The 25,956-nt window shown below is 37.2% G+C and overlaps 1 protein-coding gene across 2 annotated transcripts in view; it reads left to right on the top strand.

The window, feature by feature from the left end:
* The first annotated feature begins 540 nt into the window (after positions 1-540).
* The window catches only part of LOC120627822 (glycogen [starch] synthase), a 31,777-nt gene continuing 6,361 nt past the window's right edge, over positions 541-25,956 (top strand). Inside the window, exons 1-15 of one of the 2 annotated variants that reach the window (XM_039895884.1) lie at positions 541-726; positions 9,943-9,979; positions 10,139-10,283; positions 13,254-13,331; positions 14,947-15,053; positions 15,810-16,001; positions 16,778-16,872; positions 17,725-17,827; positions 19,191-19,299; positions 20,532-20,685; positions 21,107-21,227; positions 22,757-22,923; positions 23,626-23,740; positions 24,182-24,259; positions 25,240-25,414. In XM_039895884.1, the coding sequence (XP_039751818.1) occupies positions 10,145-10,283; positions 13,254-13,331; positions 14,947-15,053; positions 15,810-16,001; positions 16,778-16,872; positions 17,725-17,827; positions 19,191-19,299; positions 20,532-20,685; positions 21,107-21,227; positions 22,757-22,923; positions 23,626-23,740; positions 24,182-24,259; positions 25,240-25,414 (1,633 nt within the window). In that variant the 5' untranslated portion in view covers positions 541-726; positions 9,943-9,979; positions 10,139-10,144. The remainder of the gene's footprint in view (positions 727-9,942; positions 9,980-10,138; positions 10,284-13,253; positions 13,332-14,946; positions 15,054-15,809; positions 16,002-16,777; positions 16,873-17,724; positions 17,828-19,190; positions 19,300-20,531; positions 20,686-21,106; positions 21,228-22,756; positions 22,924-23,625; positions 23,741-24,181; positions 24,260-25,239; positions 25,415-25,956) is intronic. The other variant, XM_039895883.1, reaches the window with a different exon arrangement.

Here is a 25,956-nt window from a genome sequence, read left to right as displayed (position 1 = left end):
TAATTTTCTTAACATTTGATTATGGTATTTATTTTTTGTATTCATGTAAGTATATGATAATAAAAGCCTTTTGTTAAACTTTATCTAATTTTACTTTATTAACCAAATTTTTCGAAAATAAGGTCATAAAGAAGTTTCACTTCTTACTTGTGTACACGCACACATTTTTTTTTATTTTAGTTTAGCGATTTGATCAGTACAACAGAATTGGCACTAATGCAGTATTAAATTCGTGCTCTCATCACTTTAAATTAACTTACAACTACCCTTTGTTCTTTTTCGTAGTCTGATTATAGTCCGACTGCAAATAAAAGTAGAATACAGCGATTTTCGTTCGTTGGTTGAATAAATTTTTACCTCTTATTTTATTTTGTCGTAAAGGTATACTAAACGTAAAATTATTTACACAATTCTCGTTTCTTTATCAGTAATGTTCAGCATAAAAGCTTTATGGAGTCGTTTTTGAACGCATAACAGTGAACTGTCATTTGAAGGTGACCTTCAAATGTGCCTTGTTTGACGTTTCATTTTTATAACCATAAAAAAATATTTTCGTTTGAATTTTCTACCCGCGCAGACATGCAATATGCATTAGAATTGCCGTAAACTATTCCGTTTAGTTAAAATCGTGTGTAAAACTGGTTGTGCCACGTGTACAGTGAACTATTCAGTGATAAAAATCAAGTTCAACCGGTTTTAAGTTTACTACTTTCATATTTAAAATCGGTAAGCTGACTTTTTAATTTCTTTACACATTCACGACGCCTTACATTCAGACGCCGGCGTGGTTTATAAATAGTTTCACTATCTTTATTAATTCGTAAACATTTTACTTTAAGTTGCAAAGTATCTCCCAAGCAACAGCCCCTAAAAAATAATACTTATTATTTTCTTTTGAATTCTCTATTCCTCATAATAAAAAACTGTTTAAATATTTTTATTCAATTAAAATTGCATCGTAATGTAACTTAAGTTTTTTGCTATCTAGATTTAAAATTGTATTTTACAACAAAAGTGTTCCACTGAACAGACTTGTAAAAAAATATAATTACGTATTAAAGATAAGAGTCCTCTTTGGAGGATGATACGCAGCGTTTTGGGGCACAAGTGGCTTTTAAAAATTAGTTTTTAGGAATAAGAATCAGTCTAACATATTTTACTGAAATAACTTATATTTTATTATTGGTTTTTTTGTGTAGATATGATAAAAGTTGTATGATCATCAGAAACTAACACACAGTAGCACACTAAATTTATACTTCTATGGTAATTAATTAAATTTATCTCATCTCTGCCCTGACAATTTTTTCAATAATATCGGTTCAGCCCAGTTTTAGGCACATTTACACATTATATCATTGTGGTTATGTATATATACTAATGGATCAAGTTTTAATGTAAACTGTCAAATTGGTATTGAAACTGGCCCTGTACATGCAGCTGAGCTGGGGTTACCTTCTAGTCTATGGGCAGTCCACTGAAGCTTACAATCCTAGATCACTCTCAGAAAAACTGTAGAACTCTCAATATTATGGCAGATTGGCACAGTGTGACAGTGGGCTGTGACCCTGCTACACATGCTACACTTATTTTGGGGCTTGATAACAATGTGTGTATTGTCATATTATATTTATATTTACTGATTCTTAAACTTCTATTGCCTGATGCTGTGCTTTGGCAGATGGTCCGTACATTTTATCTATTGTCAGGGGAATATATGGGGTATATAATTTTTAGAAGGGGTGATAGCTGCCAAGCCGATGTGATAGTTACCACTAGGTTAAGGCTTCAGCCTTCATTTTGTGAAGAGTTGAAGTCTCGGCACACACTTTGACTATTCAGAGTTTTGTGCATTTTTTATTTAAGCAATTTAAGTATCACTTAAACAGTGAAGGAAAACATTGTGTGGTTACCTGCATGCCTTCTCCATAATGTTCTCAACATTGTGTGAAGTCTACCTATGCGTACTGGGCCAGTGTGGTAGACCAGTGCCCTAGAGTGGGCCGCTAATGGTTTGATGATGATGATGATGGACAATGCTTCCTGAATTTTCTTTGGTCTGCTCTGGTCCCGGGCTTTTGCCATAGCTTATTACCATCGCACCCCATCCCATTGACTCAGCTCAGCAATTTGATGTTCCAGTAAAATGCAAAGTATAAGTTTAATATTATTGCCAAACCTTTAAAAGTTAGCCCACTACCATCTTAGATTGCATCAGGTTCAGGTTCGCCTGGTCCCTGGTGTCACGTCGACCGGCTACGATCTATTGTGACGCCGCTATCTAGATCTCCCAGCAAGCATTGGTCGCCGTCAGGAAAAGCAGCACTTTCCTTGCTGGAAGAAATTTAGCATCCTCTGGTTGTATTATATTCTACCCCAACAGAGTGCTGCGTTTATGCATAAACGCGAGGCAGGAACAGATCAAATCAAATGCAGCGGCGTCTCCGCAGACTCCTTACAGAGTCTACATAGATCTGTGTCCTGCAGCTTTAGGTAGAACATGTACCTTTTAAGCCCACAGTGCCCCGTAAGCGCTCGCACTAGGATGCATAGGTTTTAGATAAGATCATCACTTACTATCAGGGGAAATTGCAGTCAAGTTGCAGAGGAGTAAAAAAAAACATTGAGGAAGGGCCCATATTATGTTTGTCCGAGAATTGAGTGCTTTTCTAAAACCGGTAATTTAGCCAGTAATAATAATTAAATAGGATGGATGAATTGTTATTAATGCATAAATGACGTCAAAGTTTATGTTTAGATATAAGATGCTGTAAAATTGTAAACAAGATATTATAATATAAAAACACTTAAATACATTATTATGTAACTTTAAACGTTTTATTGAATGACAAGGGAATCTTTATCTCTGATCATATCTAAAATATTTTACATTTATAAAATACTAGCTGTTGCCCGCGACTTCGTCTGCGTTTGATTTTGTTTTTTGATGTGGCATTAAATTTAGTTGTAGTTCTAAAATTTAAAGTATTCAGTATCGCTAATCCTTAAATGAGGGGTCAGCTGCCGTCCGCTGAGGAGTTCGGTCCTCTATTTCCAACCACAAAAAAAAACAAAATTAGGGCAAAATTAAACACATATTATAACCAATAATTATTTAAATAGTTTGTTTGAGGTATAAATCGCGTAAAATCATGAAACACTTTCGACCCCTCTCCCAAAGAAACCGAGCTTAATTTCGGGATAAAAAGTATCCTATATTAGTTCTAACACTTCCAAGAATATGTATACAAAGTTTAATGAGAATCGTTTAATTAGTTTTTGCGTGAACGCGTAACAAACAAACTTATATTGACATTTATAATATTAGTAGGGATGGGGATTAGTTGTTGCCCACAACTTTTTATGCATGAAACTTTTATATCTATGCCTATGCTATTCCTTGAGTTTATTTGCATGAATGAATGAACCATTCGAAAAATAAATGTTGATCACTTGCTTTGTGTAAAACAATAAAGAAATCTGTCTCACGGGAACCGTAAATATTTCTTTGATAAAAATTAGCCTGTGTGCCAAATCCAGACTATAATCTATTTTTGTGATAAATTTCATCCGGATTATGTTAGACCGTTTTAGCGAGATTGCGTGTACTTTTAATAAAATAAAACGCGGACATAGTCGCGCACAGGTAGTTTGTAATGAATTGAATTCCGTTTTCAAAGTTCATTGTAATTTCTAGTGTATTTTTGCTATCATATATATGCATCATTATCAAACCATCGTAGTGAATGGGTGTCTTCTGAGAATGAGAAGGGTTCAGGCAGTTATCGTGTTAAGTATACCCATCACACTTGGCGGCCACTAGACTGGTCAAGTGCGGATGGGTATATAAATAAATATACTACGATAGTACACACATCGCAATCTAGCCCCAAAAGCATAGCTTGTGATATGGGTACTAAGATAGCTGATGAAAATTTTTCTGAATATATCTTATATATATATTTCTTGTGTGCGTGTGTATGTCACTGAACGCCTCCTAAACGGCTGGACCGATTTGAATGAATTTTTTGGTACGCGTATGGGTGGCACCCTGGATGGTTTAGATTCACAAATCAGATGGCGCTAAGGTCCGCTAGTAATATATAAAAATACTTATAATACACGTACAGATAAACATCTAGACACTGGAAAACATACACTAACATTTTCCAGTTGTAGAATTGAACCCGTGGCCATGGACTCAGGGAGTAGGGTCACAGCATACTGCGCCAATCGGTCGTAATATTGAGTTTTTCTTGAAACGATAATCGGTAATCTTCAGTTTTTCTTGAAACGACCTAGGATTGTAAGCTTCAGTGGACTAGCAGGTAAACTCAGCTCAGCTGCATATACAAGGTTTAAATGTAAATTTGCCAGTTTTTTTCCTGGGTCGCCTTTAATTACATTATGGAGAACTCTCCCAGCAGCTTTCCTCGCGATGTTAAAGCAAATGATGTTTAATATTTCTTTTACGATCCTGACTTACCTGGTTATGTAGAACATAATGGACCAGCTGTTCCTTTAAACATAAGCTTTTTAAAATTGACACAGTGTACATTTATCCTTATCACTACTACCAGCAGTACTATCTTGTATTAAATAATAATAAATAATATCAAATTATCAACCATCCAGCAAGAATATACTCGTACTAGAACGGCTCCCTGCCACTTTTCTGCGTAGCTGATAAGTTTCACGTATAATCTTTCTTCCGCTATTATACACAATATACCGCGATGGCTCACGTCGCGTCGACCGCTTGCGATATTATTTCGTTTACTCGAAATTGGGCTTCAAATGCAAGGCATTTTAAAAATTGTACTAGCTTCTTCAGAGGTTGGTGCGTTCTTAAAAATAAACTTTCATTTCTTATTTAACTTTATTCTGGGGTACGATTTTATGTAAATCAACTTAAATTTCCTTTTTGTGCCGTGTGGTTACGGCAGATATACAGTTGTGTAATGGAATGTGACGACGGAGCGTCCTCTGTGCTATTACTACCATTTACTGCGAACACCAACCTGGTGATTACGGGCAAACCCTACCGCTGGGAGAGGCCTTTCGTCCAGCAGTGGACTGTTAAGGCTATGATAATGTTGATGAAATATCAATTTTCAAAAAGTTATAAGTTAGATAAAATTCAATCAAGAATTTAAAAAGTTATAACTAATAGGTATAGCCTCCAAGTGTCTTTCAAGAATTTAGTTCCAAGTACATTCAAAAAAACAAAATATTAACTGTTCAATTTTGAATATTAGCTCCGCGGTTTAACGTGCGGTGCATAAAAAAATACTTGTTCAGACTTGATCAACGCAGGGAGCAACGCGGGGCGCAACTAGTATAAATCTTATTTCGAGGAATTAACTATGGCGATCTATTGCTCTAAGTAGATATAACTATATATATAATCGACGTGAAATTAAGTTTTTCACAAATCACGCGGGAACCAAGGATATAACCATAGGCTACTGCCTATGTCCTAATCCATGTTATGATCTCGCTCCATTCCAAACTTAAAAGTATAATCCGTTCAGTAGTTTTTGCGTGAAATGGTAACAAACATCCATATATTCCCACAAAATTACACATTTATAGCTTCTACCCGCGACTTCGTCTGCGTGGACTTCACAATTGGGTCTAAAGCTTAGGTCGTTAACAATTTTTAATCCTACCACGGGAACTATTGTCATGTCACAATGCATACTAAATTTCAAAGCTGTCTGCCAGCGGCTTAGCTTGTAAAAAAATGCCAATTTTCCCTCGGGAACTTCTTAACGAATCGGGATAAAAGGTAGCCTATTTTCTTTTCCATGTCAAAGGAACGGATTTGGATGAAATTTAACATGCATGAAGCATGTTAAATTTCATCCAAATCCGTTCAGCCGTTTTTGCGTGATTGATTAACAAAAATCCACACTTTCACATTTATAATATTAAGTAGGAAGTAGGGCATATAGATTACCGTTGTTTATAAGTTTACCACTTGCCATTGACCTAAAGTTGTAATTTACAAACATAATGTACCGACTTATGTCATATCTAAGACCGATATAAAATTTATAATTACGAGTATATGGCTGGTTTACACGTTGCTAGTTTTTTTTATTTATTAACGTCTCGCTTCAACTGTTCACAGGCTTTCTATCTCAGAATTGAGAGGGATAAGAGCCTGAATACATTGCAATCCTCCAATATTGGCGGCGGGTTTTAAAAACTATTATCAAATAATGGCGGTCTGTGTAAAATGTTCTAAATTTGAAAATTACGCAGGCAGTTTTGTTAAGAGATGTTTTTTGTCAAACTTGACGCTCGAACTTTCTTCTAGGTATCTGAACACATAGGAATTGCACTGTAGTACACGTAGTGGCAAGGTGCTATTTAGAATGTACGCAAATTTTGTAGGATTTAAAACGGCAACATTGGATGATATTTGACTAATTTCTTGGATTACTGGAACAATGTAAACCTGTCATTAAAATGATACCGTAGAAATCATAAACAGTAATCAATCAATGATTATTTTATATCGGGCAAAATTAATGTTAATCAACAAGATTAAATCTAAACCAAATTCTTAAAATACTAATAGAGAAATTATCGATCGATCGATCGAATCGATCGCAGAAGCTCTGGCAGTAGTTAGCTCGGATATTCCTTTAACCGGGTATGACGTTACTTTTGAAGCTACCTTCTTATGGGATATCTGAGAAATAGTTGGATAGCCAGCTAAAGACTCAGTGCTGTCACCACTGAAGTCAACTATAACAGGAGGTCGGCATTTCAATGCCATGGTACAAAATAACTGCATCTATTGTTATGAAGGCCGAGTGGCGCAGTTTGCAGCGACCCTGCTTTCTGAGCCCAAGGCCGTGGGTTCGATTCCCACTACTGGAATTTTTTTGTGTGATGTGCATGAATGTTTTTCAGTGTCTGGGTTATATAAACTGGGTTTATATGTATTTTCTAAGTATTTATGTATATAATTCATAAAAATATTCATCAGGCATCTTGGTACCCATAACACAAGCTGCGCTTACTTTGGGGCTAGATGGCGACGCGTGTATTGTCGTAGTACATATATATTTTTTTTATGCAGATGACAGTACAAGTGACGCTCTCCATAAAGGGTATGCACAAATCAATCGCGTATGAAGAAGCGCAGAAGCGAACTTCCCATACTATAATTACAACTATTAATACTACTACTGTGCACGATTCTCCTCCCACAATGAGAAGGGTTGAGGCCGTAGTCCACCACGCTGGTCCAGTGCGGATTGTTGTACTATTAATATAAAAAATATACAAACCCATCTCTTTATTAGTACTACTGTCTGCTATCCGTGCTAATATTATAAATGCAAGAGTGTATCCGTTATTTTTTCCCATGTTTGGTTCGACCACCACACCGGATGTAATCTTGGATGTAATCCGTACTAAAAATGTGTGTGTTTATATGTTTTTGAAGTGAAACATCTCTAGAATCGTTGTGATTTCAAACTCGATGAAACGATAAAATAAGTCCATAGAGACACAAACACATAAATGTATAGGACAAAGTGAGGTAGAAAACAGTAAACATTTTTTTACCTATTCTAGTTATCATGGAAAGTAAATAAAAAACCTTACATTTATCCTAATAGTTCTGATACTCTACATCCGCCTCAATCTCTCTTAGGTTTAAGAAGTTACACAGGATTTTTTTTTTATTGTTTGTCCTTCCTTTACGTCTTAACTTAGCTTCCAATCAACTCGATTTTTAGTCGGAGAGTATATTGTGGTTATTTTTATCCTAGGAAAGCAAACGGTTCCAACGGAATCTGGAAAAATCGGCGGATGTATAACGCGGGCATTAGTTTTTTTATTATTCTTATGTAAGCGAGCCTTTAACTGCAACCCCGACTAAGTAAGCTGGTGAGTGATGATGCAGTCTAAGATCGTAACGGGCTAAACTGTTAGGGATATAGTAGTTATATTAAACCCATACCGTTAATCGGTTTCTACGCGACATCATACCGGAATGCTAAATTGCATAGCGGCACGTCTTTGTCAGTTGAGTGATAACTAGCTCCTAAACTCACCCCACCAGACCAGAGCAGAGAAAACTCTTATAAATTCTAAACCAATTATCATCATCATATCACCGACAGAAGTCCACTGCTGAACATAGGTAGGGAGTTCCAAATAAAACGGTTTTGTGCCACTTGTGTCCCGAGGCTAGCTGCGACGTGCTTAATGTCGTCTGTCTACCTCGTTGGGGGTCGACCAACGCTGCGCTTGCACCTTGGGAGCTTAACGTCCATCCTTTCTCCGAACTATGAGCCCCGCCCATTGCAACTTCAGCTTCACGACACGTTGAGCTATTTCGGTAACTTTGGTTCTTCTGCGGATCTCGAGATACTCCGAGCATAGCTCTCTACGGCGCCCGCTGACTGACTGAGCCTTCTTATGCGGCCCAAAACAAGTATAAATTCCCAAAATGTCCCTGCCGGAGATCGAATCCGGGAGCTCCCATTTTAAACTGCGCGCCAGGGAGGTCGACAAAAGCTAGTCGTCAACTAGTATAATATAATGTAATTTATCAGTTTAATCGCAAACATATTGAAATTCAAATTATGTATGATCTGCATTAAAACGTTGCATAAATTTACAAACTCATTATTTAAAATTCTTCGTCGAAAATCACGAGTTCTGGACGAACGCCAAAAAGTTGACTTTGCATTCTAAATCTATGTCTCTAGTAAAAATGATAATTTGAGTGTCTGTGTGAGACTCCCTAACTACCATTTATTAATCTCATATGATTACTATTAAATGAGAAACATAAACGGAACTTACGTTTCTAAAATGTTTGTCTTATTTTTTCGCCCCGATTTTGATGGGACTTTTCCTGATATTTTTACGTGGAAAGCACCTCCAAAGGAACTTTAAGATTTAAATTATAGATAATGTCACGGCAGATTGAGATTTAAACACTTCTACAGCAACCATTCTTGAGATAATATTAATTAGGATTACAGAACTTGCGACTCTATAGCGTGTAGAATTAGGTTAATTTTGCCATGACGGTTTACTGTTTCAATACTGAAAGATGTATCTATGGTTGCGAGCATTTAAGTATTATACTAAGCGTACAGTAAAAAAAATAAGTGGTTAAGGCTACTTCATAAGGCTACTTCGTAACATCAGCTTCATCCCATTACCGGCCCACTGCAGGGGCCTCCCAGATTGAGACGGGTTTACGCCGTAGTCCACCACGGGCCAAGTGCGGATTGGGAACTCTTCGGAATGTAGGTTTCCTCACGATGTTTGCCTTCACGGTTAAAGCAAGTGATATTTAATTACTTTAATTAAATGTAAGAGGTGCGCGCCGGGGACTGAACTCGGTACCCCAAAAGAGAAGCCAAAGCTTTACCTAATAGGCTTAAGGAAACCGAAAATCCCCGCGGATGAAGTCGCGGGTATCTGCTAGTTAAATATAATATGCATGCTGTTTTCAATGAGTAAAGTTTTCTAAATATATAAGTTAGGCATGTGTGTGTACTGTGTAGCGATGTACACGTGTTTTGTATATTGACGTAATAAAAACGATACGGATGAGGGGTGTGGTTATAACGTAATCTACAGATATTCTATTCAATAGACAACAGTATCATCATCGTCGGTGGTCTTTTATTATAACCCCTCATAGAAGAGGAATAAGAAGAAGAAGTCTTTATTGACAGTAAAAATAGAAAGCTACAAAATATATGCTCAAATGCGGCCTTATCGCTTGAAGCCATCTCCTCCACAACCTTTAGACCCCACTCGATTTAAATCTTAGAAATTCCAAGCTGCGTCCTTTTTGACAGAAAGGCCAACGCCTGTGTAATAAAGGTAAGAACATAGCCCGCCAGCTCGCATTAAAGCAGCGTTGTGGGTCTAATAGCTTTATTATCTTTTAAGGGAGGACGTCTGACCCCAGCTGTGTTATATTCAATAGGTAAATAATATGATAATGATAATGACGTCTGCGTAAGTTATTGGCTGTACCAGGGCGGCAGCTTTAGCAAGAGTAACCATATCCATACAACACATCCATATGTTTATTTCAATAAATATAAGTTTGATGCTGATTTATGCTCTAATCCTATTGTTGCAGGTAACAATGTCGCGTGACAGAACATCACGAAGGTTCTACCGCGCCGAGTCCACGCACGACCTTTTATCGTACATGGACAAAGGGCAAGCGGCGTGCGAGGAGAACCGGTGGACCTTCGAGACAGCTTGGGAAGCGGCTAATAAAGGTAGATACTTTCCCTTTCCACTCTCCTACCATATTGTAGAGCTCTACATGAACCTACGCAGCATTTCTTCTACCATATGATGTCTGAGAACCGTGGAATTATACGCCCACAAGACGCCCGTAACCAGTTTATGTAGATCCGAAGATGAATACCCTTCCACTTTATATGGTGTAAATATTTACAGATACATGACGCTTAACAGGCCAACGCCTTAGTTTTATGAATGTTACAAGAAGTGTTCCTTGCATGCCCTGCAAAATTCCATTCGCGTCCAGCGTCCTCCGAAAATTATCGTCATGAGCTAGCCGCCATAATTATTTACGAGTAGCAGTGAGAGTAGTGCGGGTCAGAGTAGAGTAAATCAAATGACGGGGACCCCCGACCGCTTTTTTCTTCTTCAAAAATAATTGTAATGCTTTTAAAATCAACATACGGTTATCGAAGTTTCTGAGGGTAGATCTTTAATAATTTATATATATACTTTAATAATAAGTTTAATATAAATGATTGCTAATCAAATAGTATAAGTTCAATATGATTTCTCTGTAAGTGAATATGTAAATTATTCTTTAAGAGAAATAAATGATTCTTTAACCTGAAAATCACTGACGCAGTGGTCAGCGACCGTGCTTTCTGAGCCTTAAGGCCGTGGGTTCGATTCCCACAACTGGAGAATGTTTCTGTGATGAACATGAATGTTTTTTAGTGTCTGGGTGTTTATCCGCATTTTATAAGTATTTATGTAAATTATTCATAAAAATATTTATCAGTCGTTTTAGTACCCATAACACAAGCTACGCTTGCTTTGGGGCTAGATGGCGATGTGTCTTTTGTCGTAGTATATTTATTTATTATCTTTACATAGTATAAAACATAGTCGCTCCCACTGTTTGTACGCTTAGATATTTTAACTGCGCAACGGATTTGAATGCAGTTTTCAGCAATAGATACGAGTGATTTAAGAGGAAGGTTTATGCGTAGTAAACGTGCATATTATAGTTGATAAAAGCAAATACATTCAAAGATTTGTAATGTGATGTCGTAACAAATATATATTTGTGCGCTCTCATTGCAAACGATGCTCCAACCTGACGAGATAGATTCAATTAATGTAATACGGAATTGTATTATAAATCACTTCCAACTGCCTCATGTAAGCATCCATAGACACTTTGCGAGTGCGAAGCCGGGTCTGGTCGCTAGTTAAAAATAAATTTGACCGCATCGCCGATTAAAAATAGATTTTATTTTGATGGCATTAAAGTTTAGGTTTCTAATAACGATTTTAAAGTGCACTTGTACCCTTGGAGGCCATCCACACAAAAGGTATCGTGTTTAAAAGATTTAGAGCATGCACCTGCGGAACTGGATAAACTGGTTACAATCTTTAAGAAGATCTCCTAAGTTTAAACATAAATACCTACCTAATAGCCTCTACTTATCGATGTTTTTCAGTAATGAAAGTACGTAATTGCTTACCTCTATGACCTTCAACGAATACGGTTTGGTAATTCTGAGTATAAGGTACGCTACCCTACTCGACACCCTCCCGACTTGCACAGTGAACGATAAATCCGACACCACCTTGGGTCTGCTTGCTGGTCGCCCTCCTGGTAGTAAAACTAAGTAGCCGGATTTTAGGATTATCGAGTCCTCCCCCTCTCGTCGGACTTCAGATAATCGTATGGTATCCCAACGCTACTTGCTCACTGCTTCTTCCAGCTCGTTGGTATCAGAAAAGTGCGTGCGTTGTACGTTGGTAGATACAGTCTGGGTTAGGGTTGGCTGCGGAATCTATTCCGGAGATTCTTGATACCCCCTGGCCCGCCGTTACCATGACCGCTGCCAGAGTCAGAAATAGCGGTAACGCCGGGGACTAGGGGCTGTGGTTTTTTTGTTGTCACTATCAAGTTTTGCCAGTAAATCACCACCCTTGGCACGCGGGTTGGTGATGGCATTTCTGAAAATCCATTTTCTATTCTTTATAATATCCTCTAGAGCAATATTTTTGCTATGAAAATTGAGCTTAATTCCTCGCGAAAAGCAGGAAAGTAACAATACTTAACAATTATTCATTGTAAAGTCAACATCTCCAAAAGATGCTCCAAGTTCCGAGCGAGAGGGTACCTACATTGCCGAAGATCTGTTTTCAGTGTGGAATATAAGGATTGAAGAAATTATTAATTACACCATACTTTATTTCTCCTGCTTTTCGCAGAGTATAGCAAATTAAGCTTAATTTTCATAATTTATCATGGATTTCCGCAAAGTAACGCCTGCTTCTATCCAATATTTTTGTTTTAATAAAATCAAAGTCTAGTGGAGATATATCGTGGGTATACGCGTATTATTTTGACAACCTTCGTCGAGAGAAATCGAAATTGCTATACCGGCCAAATGCAAGCGAGCTGCGGCCGGCAAAAGTTGTATGAAAATCCATATCTGAAGTTGTTTAGCGGCCAAATAAATTTCATACTTAACACATTAATTAAACCTTTGCGTAATTGAAAAATTGACAACCAACTTAACTTGACTCAACTTGACTAAAATCGTTATTTAAATTTCAAACTGTTTATTGTTACAGTGCATGAACATTCAACAACTGCCTTTGTAATTAAAAAGTTTTTTTATTACAAATTAGATTAAAAATTAGAATTTATTATTATTAAAAATTAGAAACTTTTTTAGAAAGATACTAGACTAGACAAGCCTTAGCCACGACTAGGGATTGGTGAACTTATGTATTACGCATCTTTTACTGGCCGCTGCAGTAATGATTGAATTAATGAATAGGTACACTTTTATCGTACACCAAAGAAAAAAGTAGTTACAGAGATATTTCCATACTAAACATAGAGTAAGACGGTAAAATTTGATGGCCTTATCAGTAATGTGCTATTTCAAACATTTGTTCACCTTTGTCTTAACTATAACAACGTTTTAAGACTAAAATTATATTTTTTATTTCAGTCGGCGGTATCTACACTGTGATCAGATCCAAGGCATATGTGTCTACAGAAGAAATGGGTGAAAATTATTGCTTGCTCGGTAAGTGAAATTTATATAAATATATAATATTGAAGTGGCCCAGTGTGGTCCTATAAATGGCGGGTCGTGGGTTCAATTCCTGGCATGGCCAATTTATGATTCCCGACTTTTCATTGGTCTATTAGCCAGCATGTTCGATCGTGGATCACGAGGGCCTGGGTTCGAATCCTGGGTTGAGCCGAAAAGACACATCGCGTTTTTGCCCCAAAGTAAGCGTAGCTTGTGTTATGGGTTCAAAGAAGACTGATGAGTATTTTTTATGAATGATATACTTATGTATATTATTCTTATAAAAAACAGATAAACACACAGACACTAAAAAATATTCATGTTCATCACACGAACATTTTCCAGTTGTGGGAATCGAACCGACAACCTTGGACTCAGAAAGCAGGGTCTCCGCCCGCTGCGCCAATTGATTTGTAATTCAAGGATCTACGTCGTACGCTATTGTTCTGAGGGTAGCGGATAAACATTTTATCCTTTCCCCGTGGACGAAAATATCTCCTGTCCATGCTAGGATGCACCGTGCAGGTGGGATTTTAACCGAGCGCTCGTCTATATTTAAAAAAAAAAGGAAAATTGCGAGCGTTTAAATTAGAACAGACTGGCGTGTGGTCGCTCTTGTCGCTTTAGCATTAAATCTTAACAGATTCATTATCGTGTAAGCGAAATTTACGTAGGTCGCCCAACCGTAACGAACACCGCGACAGTCGGCTTAAAATGTTGCAAAAAAAGTGAGGCATTTTGGACCGAGATTCAAACGAAGCAAAAGAGTTTCGTCTGAATTAAATATAGAAAGTTCTGACTTTAACTTAGCCATTGTGCTACGTAGGTATGTCGATTCATTGATTCCTTGGAATAATTGGGAATAGATAGTATTGCAGAGGTCAGGATGGCGCAAAATGATAAGTGATAATTGTAAAAATTTTGCAGAGATGCGTTAAACACCTTGACGCCAAGCGCCGCGTCAGAAAGTCAAAGTCAAAGCCTTCCTATACTTATAATAGTACAATTATAGCGGTCAAGTTTACTGCGAGTTATGCAGGCGAAGTTTTTAAACTAGTTTTAGTTGTAGTAGATTTTTTGTGACAGAGCTGGTCCGGGGAAGTTCTACCGCCGTGCTTATTTTTGCCGCTACCTTAAAACAGAGGAATAATTCGCAGGGCATGCAACTTGCGACGTGTTGATCTGTTTATACGCGATGTTTCTGTTTACTTACAATCATGGGGGCCATCTGCTTGGTCCGTAAATTAAATAATTAAAAAAAAGCTTGCCTTTGGCGTTGACATCCCAGAAGATGAAGCAAAGGTGTCGCCGGTGACGGACACGTAAAAGTACTATGGTGGGCATAAAGCAGGCAGATGGCAAAAATGTAAAAAAAAACTACTGCTATTGTGCATGTGCAACGAACCCTGTGCACTTCAGCACAGGGTTCGTTCGCTCGCTCGCTCGTAGCTCGTTAACGATTCCCTGATAGCAAAAGAGAAGAAGCTTCGCTTTAAAAATCAAGTGCGCGGTGGTTGATTATTACTAGTCATAGACGTTACTATTAACATACACAGATCAAAAGACAAGTAAAGCCGAACTTATTCATAGTAATCTGTATTTGTAGGACCATACAAGGAGCATTGCGCTCGGACAGAAGTGGAGGAGGCAGATTTCCCCCCGAATTCTCCGCTCACCACAGCTGTCAACGCCATGCGAAGCCAGGGTTACAAGGTACCTACTATACAGGGTGAAATAAAATGTACCAGTAAGCTCTCGGCCAGTAATGTTTTATATTAAAACTAACAACTTTTGTTTTATAACTTTTTTTAACTTGATAGTTTGCTAAATATTTTACATAAATACTCTACATGTATCTACTCTGTAATATAACATCGGCAACCGCGTGCGAACCACGACTCTATCGTGCGGTCACTGACTCGACTACGCGACGTTGTCGAATTGAATGTATTTGGTTTCACAGCGTAATGTGTCTTTACAGAACAAACATGATTTATTAACTTTTTTGTATGAAATAAATTAAAGCTTGATTTTGAAAAGTCGTAAAACAAAAGTTGTTAGTTTTAGTGATGGGAACTACAAGGCGGAAAGTTTTCTGCCATTTTTTATTTAACCTTTTTACGATTATTCTGTTTACGCTTAAAGTGGAACAAAACTTAAACATCGCTTTCAACGATAAATTGTATTTATGTTAACAAATCAATTAATTCAATTTTAAAGTAGCAAATAGTTTAACGTTTTTAGTTCCATGTTGTAGTCTTGTAACATTAGATATAAATATAATAAAAGTTAATTGTTGCGACACAGTTTATACTACTGCAACAGTTATCGCGGCACCATGTTTATTGTGTCAATTCTGTACCCTTACCAGTATTCTGAATAAATAAATAAAATAGATTATGCTACGCGGATACGCGGAATTAACTTAGTTTTTTATTGATTCTCAAATAAAACATGTCTTTCGTCCAGCTTCACACAGGAACCTGGCTAGTAGATGGCAACCCGCAGATCATTCTGTTCGACATCGGCTCGGCCGCGTGGCAAATGGACAGCTACAAGCAGGAACTGTGGGACACCACGTCCGTCGGTATACCGCACCTGGACGTCGAGGCCAACGACGCTGTCATCCTCGGGTTCATGGTCGCGCACTTCATCACTGAGGTACGTTGCTTTACGTATGGGGGCTGCGAGGCATCGCGCCCGTCGAGCTAACGTACGGTCTGTGGGACTGTGGGACACTACTGCTAGTCTGTTTCCACTCACGACGAACAATACAATGGCTTATTGATTAACGCCTAATAAATAAATATATTACGACAATACACACATCTCCATACAGCCCCAAAGTAAGCGTAGCTTGTGTTATGGGTACTAAGATTACTGATGAATCTATATATATAAAAGAAAGTTGTGTTAGTTACACCATTTATAACTCAAGAACGGCCGGCTTTTTGGATTCGTCTTAGACCGGAATATGATAGTAAGTATTAAAATATAACATTCATAAAATAAAAATTATCCGTGGGACGAAGTTCGCCGGGAAAACTAGTATTTTATAAATTTTATAAACTTAAAATGCATATAAAAAAATTCGGAACCGACAGGATTTGAGCCTGCTATCTGGCATATATGCCTTTTACATCAGTCTTATTGCAACTGTATCAAGTAGGAACATTGCAGTTTCGATCTACAGTCGCAGTATAAGATTGATGTAAAAGGCATATACTAATTTAAGCATTGACGGTAGGAGAGCCGTAGATTAATTGGTTAAAGCGCTCTGGCCGCGGTTGCCAGAGAGTAACCGGTTCAAATCCTGTCGGTTCAGAAATTTTTTAGATGTATTTTATGTTTATAAAATTGATAATTCCTCCAAGTGTAGGTAAAAACACTAATAAAAATTATAAAATGTTATAGATGTCTTTTTTTGTTGGTTTCAGTTTCGCAAAGCTGCTGAGAATTACAGCGACACTCCGCCACGCGTCGTCGCACACTTTCATGAGTGGCAGGCGGGCATCGGTCTCATCGTTTTAAGGTAAACTACTTAAAATTCGGCTCACTAGCGATCGCTGGTGAACTTGGAGGCCAAATTACCGCTTGCTTGAGTATTACTTGCCGGAATCCCATGATATAGAAATGAAATACAGTCAACTTAATGACTGATTTATGTGTAGAAAAGGATTGTGTGGTTAAAGTAAAACTTTTTTCACATTATAGACATTTGACTAAAAAAATTCGGAATAATATTCCATTGAAGGTATAAAAATCGCTTCATCGATTTTAATTTTATACTTGGAAAATGGGAATGATAATGGGAAATGATAAAAGAAGGCTAGGTCTCCAACTAATATTTTTATTTAACTCTGTGTCTGTTCATGTCTGAGTACGACATGCATAATACTAAACAATTATTTAGATTGAGATTATACACATATCAAAAAACTGAAAACAATATTTTATATCGTTGAGTCATTTTGATCCGTTTTTCAATTATTTTCAATCATTCTATTATCAATTCCATCTTCATCATAAATGTAACCAATATTTTATAGAACACTGGTACTAATGAGTGATAGTATATACTCTATACATTACACGGTCAGCTGATGCGAACTATATCCGCCGCCATATTGGCTTCGGCTGCTCTGACGAGCGCCTGTCAATTTACCCCTACTCCGCGGCCGGCCGTCACGCGACATGCAACACACAGCCGAAAACGTTTGAGACGATGTAATAGAAGTTTCATTTTAAAAGTCTTATAGAATAACATATATTAAAATTTATTCATTTGTTACACAGATTTGAGAAGCCGAATAGACTCTTGTTTCACAAGTACATATAAACTCACATTATGATATAATTATGTTCGTTTACTTGTTTACCACAGGGTGCGTCACGTAGACGTCGCCACGGTGTTCACAACGCACGCGACACTTCTGGGGCGATATCTGTGCGCTGGCAACACAGACTTCTATAACAATTTGGATAAGGTAAAAAATGCTTTTACTCACAAGAATCCTTGGTCGTATAATTTAATTTAAAACAATATTATTTTATCAAAATAAATTAGTAAAATTAATATTCTTATTTATTTATTTTTTCTTTTCATTATATTCTTTTTGTTTTTTTTTCTTTACTTGTCAACCATTTATCTTAAATACTAATATATAAAGCTGAAGCGTTTGTTTGTTGTGTGTTGTAAGTACACAATGTACCTTAGACGCACATTGTGTACTTTCTCTGAGCCTGTGAAGTATTGTTTCGGTTTTCATTTACACGTTGTATAATCACCACGCTGGGCAGACGGGTTATTGATCTTTTAATAATAAGAATAATCATTTATTTGCAAGAACGTTTGTACAATATCAAGATGTTGGTAAACAATATAGTTAGTTTAGAGAGCATATAACATTCTACTAAATTAATAGTGTGCAAATTTGGATAATAATAAATTGGAGATCAAGGATATTAAAAAGATCAACCTTAATTAAATGTCACTTTAAATTAAAATAAACAATACAAACACATGATAAAATTAAATATGACAGTAAATAAATAAATAAATAACCAAATCGATATAAATGATACATAATTTATGTTTAAAATTATTTAGTTTATAATAAATATTCTTTTACATCATAATAACATTTTTCGAGAAGCATTTTACTTATTTTATTTACATATTAAGATTCATGTTTTCGAAATCGGTTGGTAGTTTATTATATATTTTTACAGCCATACCGCAAGCACATTTCATATATGTACTATTGCATCGTTTTGCAGTACAAAGCTTGTTGGGATATCTGACGACTTTATACGTATTCACAATTTCTTTTGAAATAATTTGGATATCTTTTAACAAATATACACATATCTCTTATATACATACAAGGAAGTTTAGTAACAGAGAGGATACTTCTGTCCGTTTTGCGTTGAATTCCATTAGTCGTACGACATCCGGGGGAAGAGGACGGGTGGTGACAACTGTATACAGATATGCCGGTACCACGCGGCACAACAAATTGGGTGTGTGTATCACACAGTTTCTATCTACAGTCACAGTATAAGACTAATAACTACGCTACGACTACAGACTAATTTTAGCATCGACGGTAGGAGAGCCGTAGATTAATTGGTTAAGTTAAGCGCTCAGTCCGCGGTCGCCAGTTTCAAATCCTGTCGGTTCCGAAATTTTTTATACGCATTTTAAGTTTATGAAATTGATAATTTATCCGAGTGTAGGTAAAACCCACTAATAAAAATTATAAAATTTTACAGATGTCCTATTTTTTTGGTTTCAGTTTCGCAAAGCTGCTGATTTTATTTATTTGTATAGATTTTATCTGTTTCAAGTTCTCGGTGGACGAGGAGGCGGGAAAGAGACAGATATACCACCGCTACTGCATGGAGCGCGCCGCCGCACACATGACGCACGTGTTCACAACGGTCTCGGACATTACGGGTGAGAAAACTTCTTTTTTTCCACCTTAAGTTAAACTAGCGGACCCGCGCGACTTCGTCCGCTAATGAGCCGCCTTAAAAAAAAATGCGTCTATTGTCGTGGACTGTTTTATAGAACTTTAAGGAAAACAACAATTCCGATATAATTACTACATACTTCCGTCGTATGGCGTAACGTTTACCGTTCACGCATCGCACGTATCATAATTTTTAAAAAAGTATATTTTTTACAGTTTTTGCCCGAGATTCATATAGAAATGAATCCTAGCTAGATCGATTTATCGCCCCCGAAACCCCCTGTAAACTAATTTTCATGAAAATCGTTGGAGCCGATTGCGTGATTCCAATTATATATATACAAGAATTGCTCGTTTAAAGATATAAGATAAGATAAATATAATACGACAATACACACAGCCCCAAAGTAAGCGTAGCTTGTGTTATGGGTACTAAGATGACTGATGATCTTTTATGAATTATATACATAAATACTTATAATACACCGACACTGAAAAACATTCATGTCCATCGCAGTAACCATTTCGAGCTGTTGGAATTGAACCTACAGCCTTGGACTCAGGAAGTAGGTTCGCTGGTCACTGTGCCAATCGGCCGTCAGGTTAGCCCTTGACTGCAATCTCACCTGGTGGTAGGTAAATGCTGATACGGTCTTACATGGTAACCTGCTAACCTGTTAGGGGGTGCGTAATTTTTAAGCTTACCGGGCTGGTACTGAAAACTTTCTATCAACAAGGATCTCGGAAGCAGCCAGCCTCGCTCTCATCTCCCGCAAGATAGAAAAATGATTGTAAATGTTGATGTTGGAAAAGAGCAACTACTGAGTTTCTTGCCGGCTCTTCTCGGTAGAATCTGCTTTCCGAACCAGTGGTAGAGTCACTACAAACATACATACTTGACGTTTCAAAAGTGCTTATAAAGTAGGCCTACTTGAAATAAATGAATTTGAATTTGAATTTAAATGAATTTGAATTTTTAATTTGAATCTGTATCTGTTGAACATATTATGTGCCGCTAAGCGATTCAGTGTTCCGGTACTATATAACTACATACCTCTAACAGGTTAGCACATTACTATTCTAGACGGCATCATCAGTAAAGGGCGAACTTATAGTGGAAGTAATAAAATAGTAGACCAACGAGTGAATTTTTAATACTAATTTCAAAAACATTTCCATCTATATTAGCGTATCAAGTATCTCATTATCTAACCAGGATACGAAGCGGAGCACCTCCTCAAACGGAAGCCCGACTTCATCACCCCGAATGGTCTGAACGTGAAGAAGTTCTCAGCCTTGCACGAGTTCCAGAACCTACACGCGTTGGCCAAAGAAAAGATCAATGAATTTTCAAGAGGACACTTTTATGGGTGAGCGCCGTCATCATCTCGTCTACAAAGGTTGCCTGTAAGAGATTGCTTGCAGCAATAAGGCCGCCTTTGCATGTCTACATTGTGTACTTTATACTCCTTACTGTTTCTTTTCCTGTATGTTATAAGTGCAATAAAGTGTTTCTTCTTCTTCTTCTTCTCCTCTTAACCACAACTCTTTTTTGAAGTAAAACTTCTTTAGGCGTGACTAGGGAGTAACTCAGATTTTTTCTGACGGAAGTAACGCTTACGTCCGACGTCTGTGTAGTTTCCGCTATTTAAAAATAATAATTTGGATTGGTCGTAAGTATATGTCATATACTCCACGCTTCTTGACATACGCCAGCTAGTGGCAAATATCACAATCAATTAGGCTCACTAAAAGAGTTTTTAAACATTTTATTTTGATGTTTATTTGCAGGCATTTCAACTTCGACCTGGACAAGACTCTGTACTTCTTCATCGCCGGCCGCTACGAGTTTGGAAACAAGGGAGCGGACATCTTTATAGAGGCTTTAGCTAGATTAAACCATTATTTAAAGGTATTTTGTATTGTGTTTTCAAGTATAAAATAAAAAAAAAAATAAAAAAAAAATCTGAACCGGCGAAGCATCCAGGCTCCGTTTCCGGTTATTAGTAGAGCTTTTTATGACAGCTCGTCCGGGGAAGCAATATGCTTATTTCTGCCGCTAAGCAGCTATGTTGCAATGCTAATTTCCGGTCTGAAGGCGTGGTTGCCGTCGTGATTACTCTGACCCGAACTTTTCTTACTGCTACTCGTTAACAAGTATGGCGGCGCTTGACTATAATATCGGACGACGACGACGATAAGCACGCCGGATGGAAGTGAAAGACTCGCATGGAGAGGACAAAACGCTTTTTTCTTCCGTTACGATTTCTACCATTTAAAAGGCAACAACCAACGTCCCAGCTCTCTAGTATGTATGAATGAATGTTAGTTTAAATGATTAATAGAATGAAAGAATGATAGAATGAATTATGGAGGGTAGAGGTAAGGAGAGTCATCTTATATGGGAGAAAAGTTGAAAAAGTGTCCAGTTGTTGCGCTAAATAACAGTTCAAAAATCCTCCACAATGGCGCTGGTGGATGCACAGGGTATGGTATGAATGTAGCAATCGTAGATGAATTGAAGTATGCCGAGTTAAAAAATTTAATGTCATTATCGACTAAAGTAGTTAATTATTGAGAATTTCAACAACTTACGTTGTACAAAATATTGTGGTAAATATAACCTTACTTCCTTGAATCTCCATACTTCCTTGTTTATTTTTCAAGCCTACTCTAACAATATTTATATTTGGCGCTTCTTTTAAGAGTTACCGTGATGCAAATGTGGCGCCATCCTAATTTAATACATTTTGACGACACTTTTTTATATACACAGATGACTCTCCTTACCTCTACCCTCCATAGAATGAATAAATACACTAAAAGTCAAAGTTGACAAGACACTTGTCAAGCGAGCCACAAAACCCAGATGACGACCACGAAGTCAAAAATATCTTTATTCGAGTAGGCCCATAGTTGGCACTTATGATTCGTAAACTTTTATTTTACACCACAAAAGAACTAGACAGAATTTGTAATTCTAACACATATATTTTTTTTATGAATGTAGTTAAAATTAATTGCTGGCTGTGTCTTATGAATAATTAAAAAAACTCAGGAAAATTGAAAATAATAAGTTTACACAGTATTGGATAGAAGCAGGCGTTACTTTGCGGAAATCCATGATATACCTATTATGAAAATTCAGCTTAATTTGCTATAGTCCGCGAAAAGCAGGAAAATCTGTACGGTGTTATTTATAATTTCTTCAATCTTTATACTACACCAAGTATCTTAACAATTATTCATTGTAAAGTCAACATCTCCTGAGGATGCTCAATTTCGGAGCGAAACGGCGTAGAGGGTACATTGCCGAAGATCTGTTTGGTGTCCCTGCTTTTCGCGTTCTGTAGCAAATTAAGCTTAATATTCATAAGTTTACACAGTGCATACACTTTATGTCGTGGTTTTTCTCATGAATTTATTTATTTTCCTCCCCAGTCGTCCGGGTCGGAAATGACAGTGGTCGCGTTCCTCATCTTCCCCGCCAAGACCAACAACTTCAACGTGGAGAGCCTGCGGGGGCACGCCGTCACCAAGTCCCTGCGCGACACCATCAACGACATCCAGCAGAAAATCGGAAAGCGGATGTACGACATATGCTTGGGGTAATGACAACTTCTTTATTGCATTACACATCGTTTCGTTACCATAAACTTCAATACAATTTAATTATCGATGTTAGACAGTTGTTCTGTGCAATAGCAACATGGCTTCAAACGGCTGTCATGCACGTCATTCTCATCGGAAGTTGAAGTGACACCAGCTGTCAAACGATACCTAAAAATCGACCGCTGCAACGACCGAGCGATCGCTTAAAAACTTATCGTATTCAACCTAAAGGTCCCTGTAGAAGCAGCAGTCCAAAAATATGTCTAAAATGTCAGAAGTCTTGACAATATAGGCAATAACAATAAAATTGCCTTTTTCAAGTATTTAACATCGTCTTCATCATGCTCGAAATTCCCACTGTAACATATCAAAGTACTTAATTTTTATATTCTAAAATACGGGGTTTTTAACTGCATTGTTTTTCACTTATCATGAAAAAAAGTTTTTTTGCTATCCACAATCTTAAAGTATAAATTCTTGTTTGAAGTATAACTTGGGCTGCACATGAATATTTATATTCAACCTATCCTGACCACACTGTAGATTTTGGTAACAAACGAATGTGAAATGTCTTTTAGTTTACAATTATCTCTTCTATCTTTTCAATCTTCATAGGCTTTCCGCAAGTAAACGACTTGTTAATTATCCTATTATATATAATCGTGTTGACGTATTTTTCAACGATTCTCTTATAACAGAGGCCATTTACCCGATGCGTCGGACTTGCTGCACAAAGACGATACGGTTCGTCTTAAACGCTGTATTTATGCATTGCAGAGGGACGGTTTACCGCCCGTCACAACACATAACATTGTAAGTACCTTGCTTTAATTAATGGAGCTAGAGAAGGAGGTTATAAAATCGATTTAACTGTAGAGTTGTTACCATTTGGTTATATTTTTCGGGTTGTGATGTTGCATTCATACTTTCCTTGCGATGTTTAACAGAAATGTAATACAGACATTTGATTAAAATAGTGTGGCAATTAAATGAAGGCATATTAATAAGTAGATACTTCATAATGTTATTGTCTATGTAAAACTGTCTGCGCATTTCATTGCACTCAAAATTAATAACCGATTTGAATGCGCAGAATTTCTGAGATAGGTTTTACAGTCCCAAGTATCAATAAAGAAAATTATTGTGAGGAATCTTGTTTTTTTTACTGTATTTGCTGCAAAAAGTTGAATGATTATTCAATAACTTAATAGTTATGTACTGGTAAAATGTAAAATTTATGTTTTTTATAAACAGGTAGATGATTGGAGCGATCCGGTGTTGAACTCGGTGCGTCGCTGTCAACTTTTCAACACTGTCAACGATAAAGTTAAAGTAAGTAGTATGCTTACGTCTTCATAAACACACGCACGCAGGCACGTACGCTCGCACGCACGAACGCTCTCACGCACGTTCGCTCGCACGCACGTTCGCTCGCACGCTTGTACGCCCGTACGCTCGCATTCACGCACATATACATTTACTGCTCCTTCATATTTATTTTAAATCCACTAAAAAGTAAATACATTTTTGTATATATTAAGCTTCAATACTATGTGCTACAATTAGCTTCCAGTCGCGAAAAATATGCAATTACTACTAACTTTGACAGAAGATGTAGGTGTACCCTGATATACTGAATACATCAGCTACATTTTCGAGACTACAGGCGTCATGTTATATTGTGAAAACGTGTAAACAATGCATATAAATATGAATGTAGGCATCCGCGATTGATTTGCTGTCATTATTTGAAGAGTTCCGTTGTCTGTCTCCAAAACTTTTTATATAAACTAAATAAATAAATAAACTACGATAATACACACATCGCCATCTGGCCCCAAAGTAAGCGTAGCTTGTGTTATGGTTACTAAGATGGCAGGACATTTTTTTTTGAATGTTGAATAATATACATAAATATATACAAATAAAAACCCAGGACACTGAAAAACATTCATGTTAATCACACAAACATTTTCCAGTTGTGGGAATCGAACCCACAGCCTTGACTTAGAAAGCAGGGTTGCTTACCACTGCGTCAATCGGCCGTCGAATTCGTCTAAATTATCTATTTAAATATTTATTTTATATTTAAATTTTCTATCTAAATTTTCTATAATATTTATTTGGGACCATTTCGGAATATACCCATTTCGAACAAAAAAGAATTTTGCCTAAAATATATGACAAAGGTATGACCCTGACCCCGAACGAACAGAAAAATAAAACACCCGAATTGATAACTCTTGACCAACTTCCTTAAAAAAAAGACTTTGTTATCTGGCTTTTCAAATTAAAATTTAACTTTGTTTTAGGTAATATTCCATCCAGAGTTTCTATCCTCAACCAACCCGCTCTTCGGGCTGGACTACGAAGAGTTCGTCCGCGGCTGCCATCTTGGAGTATTTCCTTCATACTACGAGCCGTGGGGCTACACGCCTGCTGAGTGCACTGTCATGGGCATACCCAGTATTACTACCAACTTGTCTGGTAAGGGAATTTGAGCTTTAATCCTAGATGTATAAAGTTCTTATTCTAATACCCAGCATACTTCCACGGTCATCATCATCATCATCAAATCAACCGATAGACGTCCACTGCTGGACATAGGTCCAGTAGGGAGTTCCAGATTCCACGGTTTTGTGCCGCTTGAATCCAGTGGCTACCTGCAACGCGCCTAATGTCGTCCGTCCACCTCGTTGGTCAACCAACGCTGCGTGTACCAATATTGGTATCCAGTATTGGGAAACTAAGCTTTAATTCCTATTCCATAAGGTACTTACTCTAATTCATACCCAGCATTTATTCCACGGATATCGCGGCTAATTATCTTGTTTACGAAATTTAAACTTTAAGTTTCATAAAATAAGGTTCGTATTTGAACATCTTGGCTATCTTTATACTATCAGCCGCTACAGAAAATGTTTGGTAGAGAAGCTAAACTTAAAATAAATTCAGGTTTCTTCAGAGTTCCTTTTTTCTAATGAATATCTAATATACTAAATAATATTTCACAAACGAAATCAAACTTT

Source organism: Pararge aegeria, chromosome 12 (assembly GCF_905163445.1).
Source record: "Pararge aegeria chromosome 12, ilParAegt1.1, whole genome shotgun sequence".
NCBI classification, from domain to species: domain Eukaryota; kingdom Metazoa; phylum Arthropoda; class Insecta; order Lepidoptera; family Nymphalidae; genus Pararge; species Pararge aegeria.
Note: the sequence above shows the minus strand (reverse complement) of the source record. Positions and strands in the feature narration are given on the sequence as shown.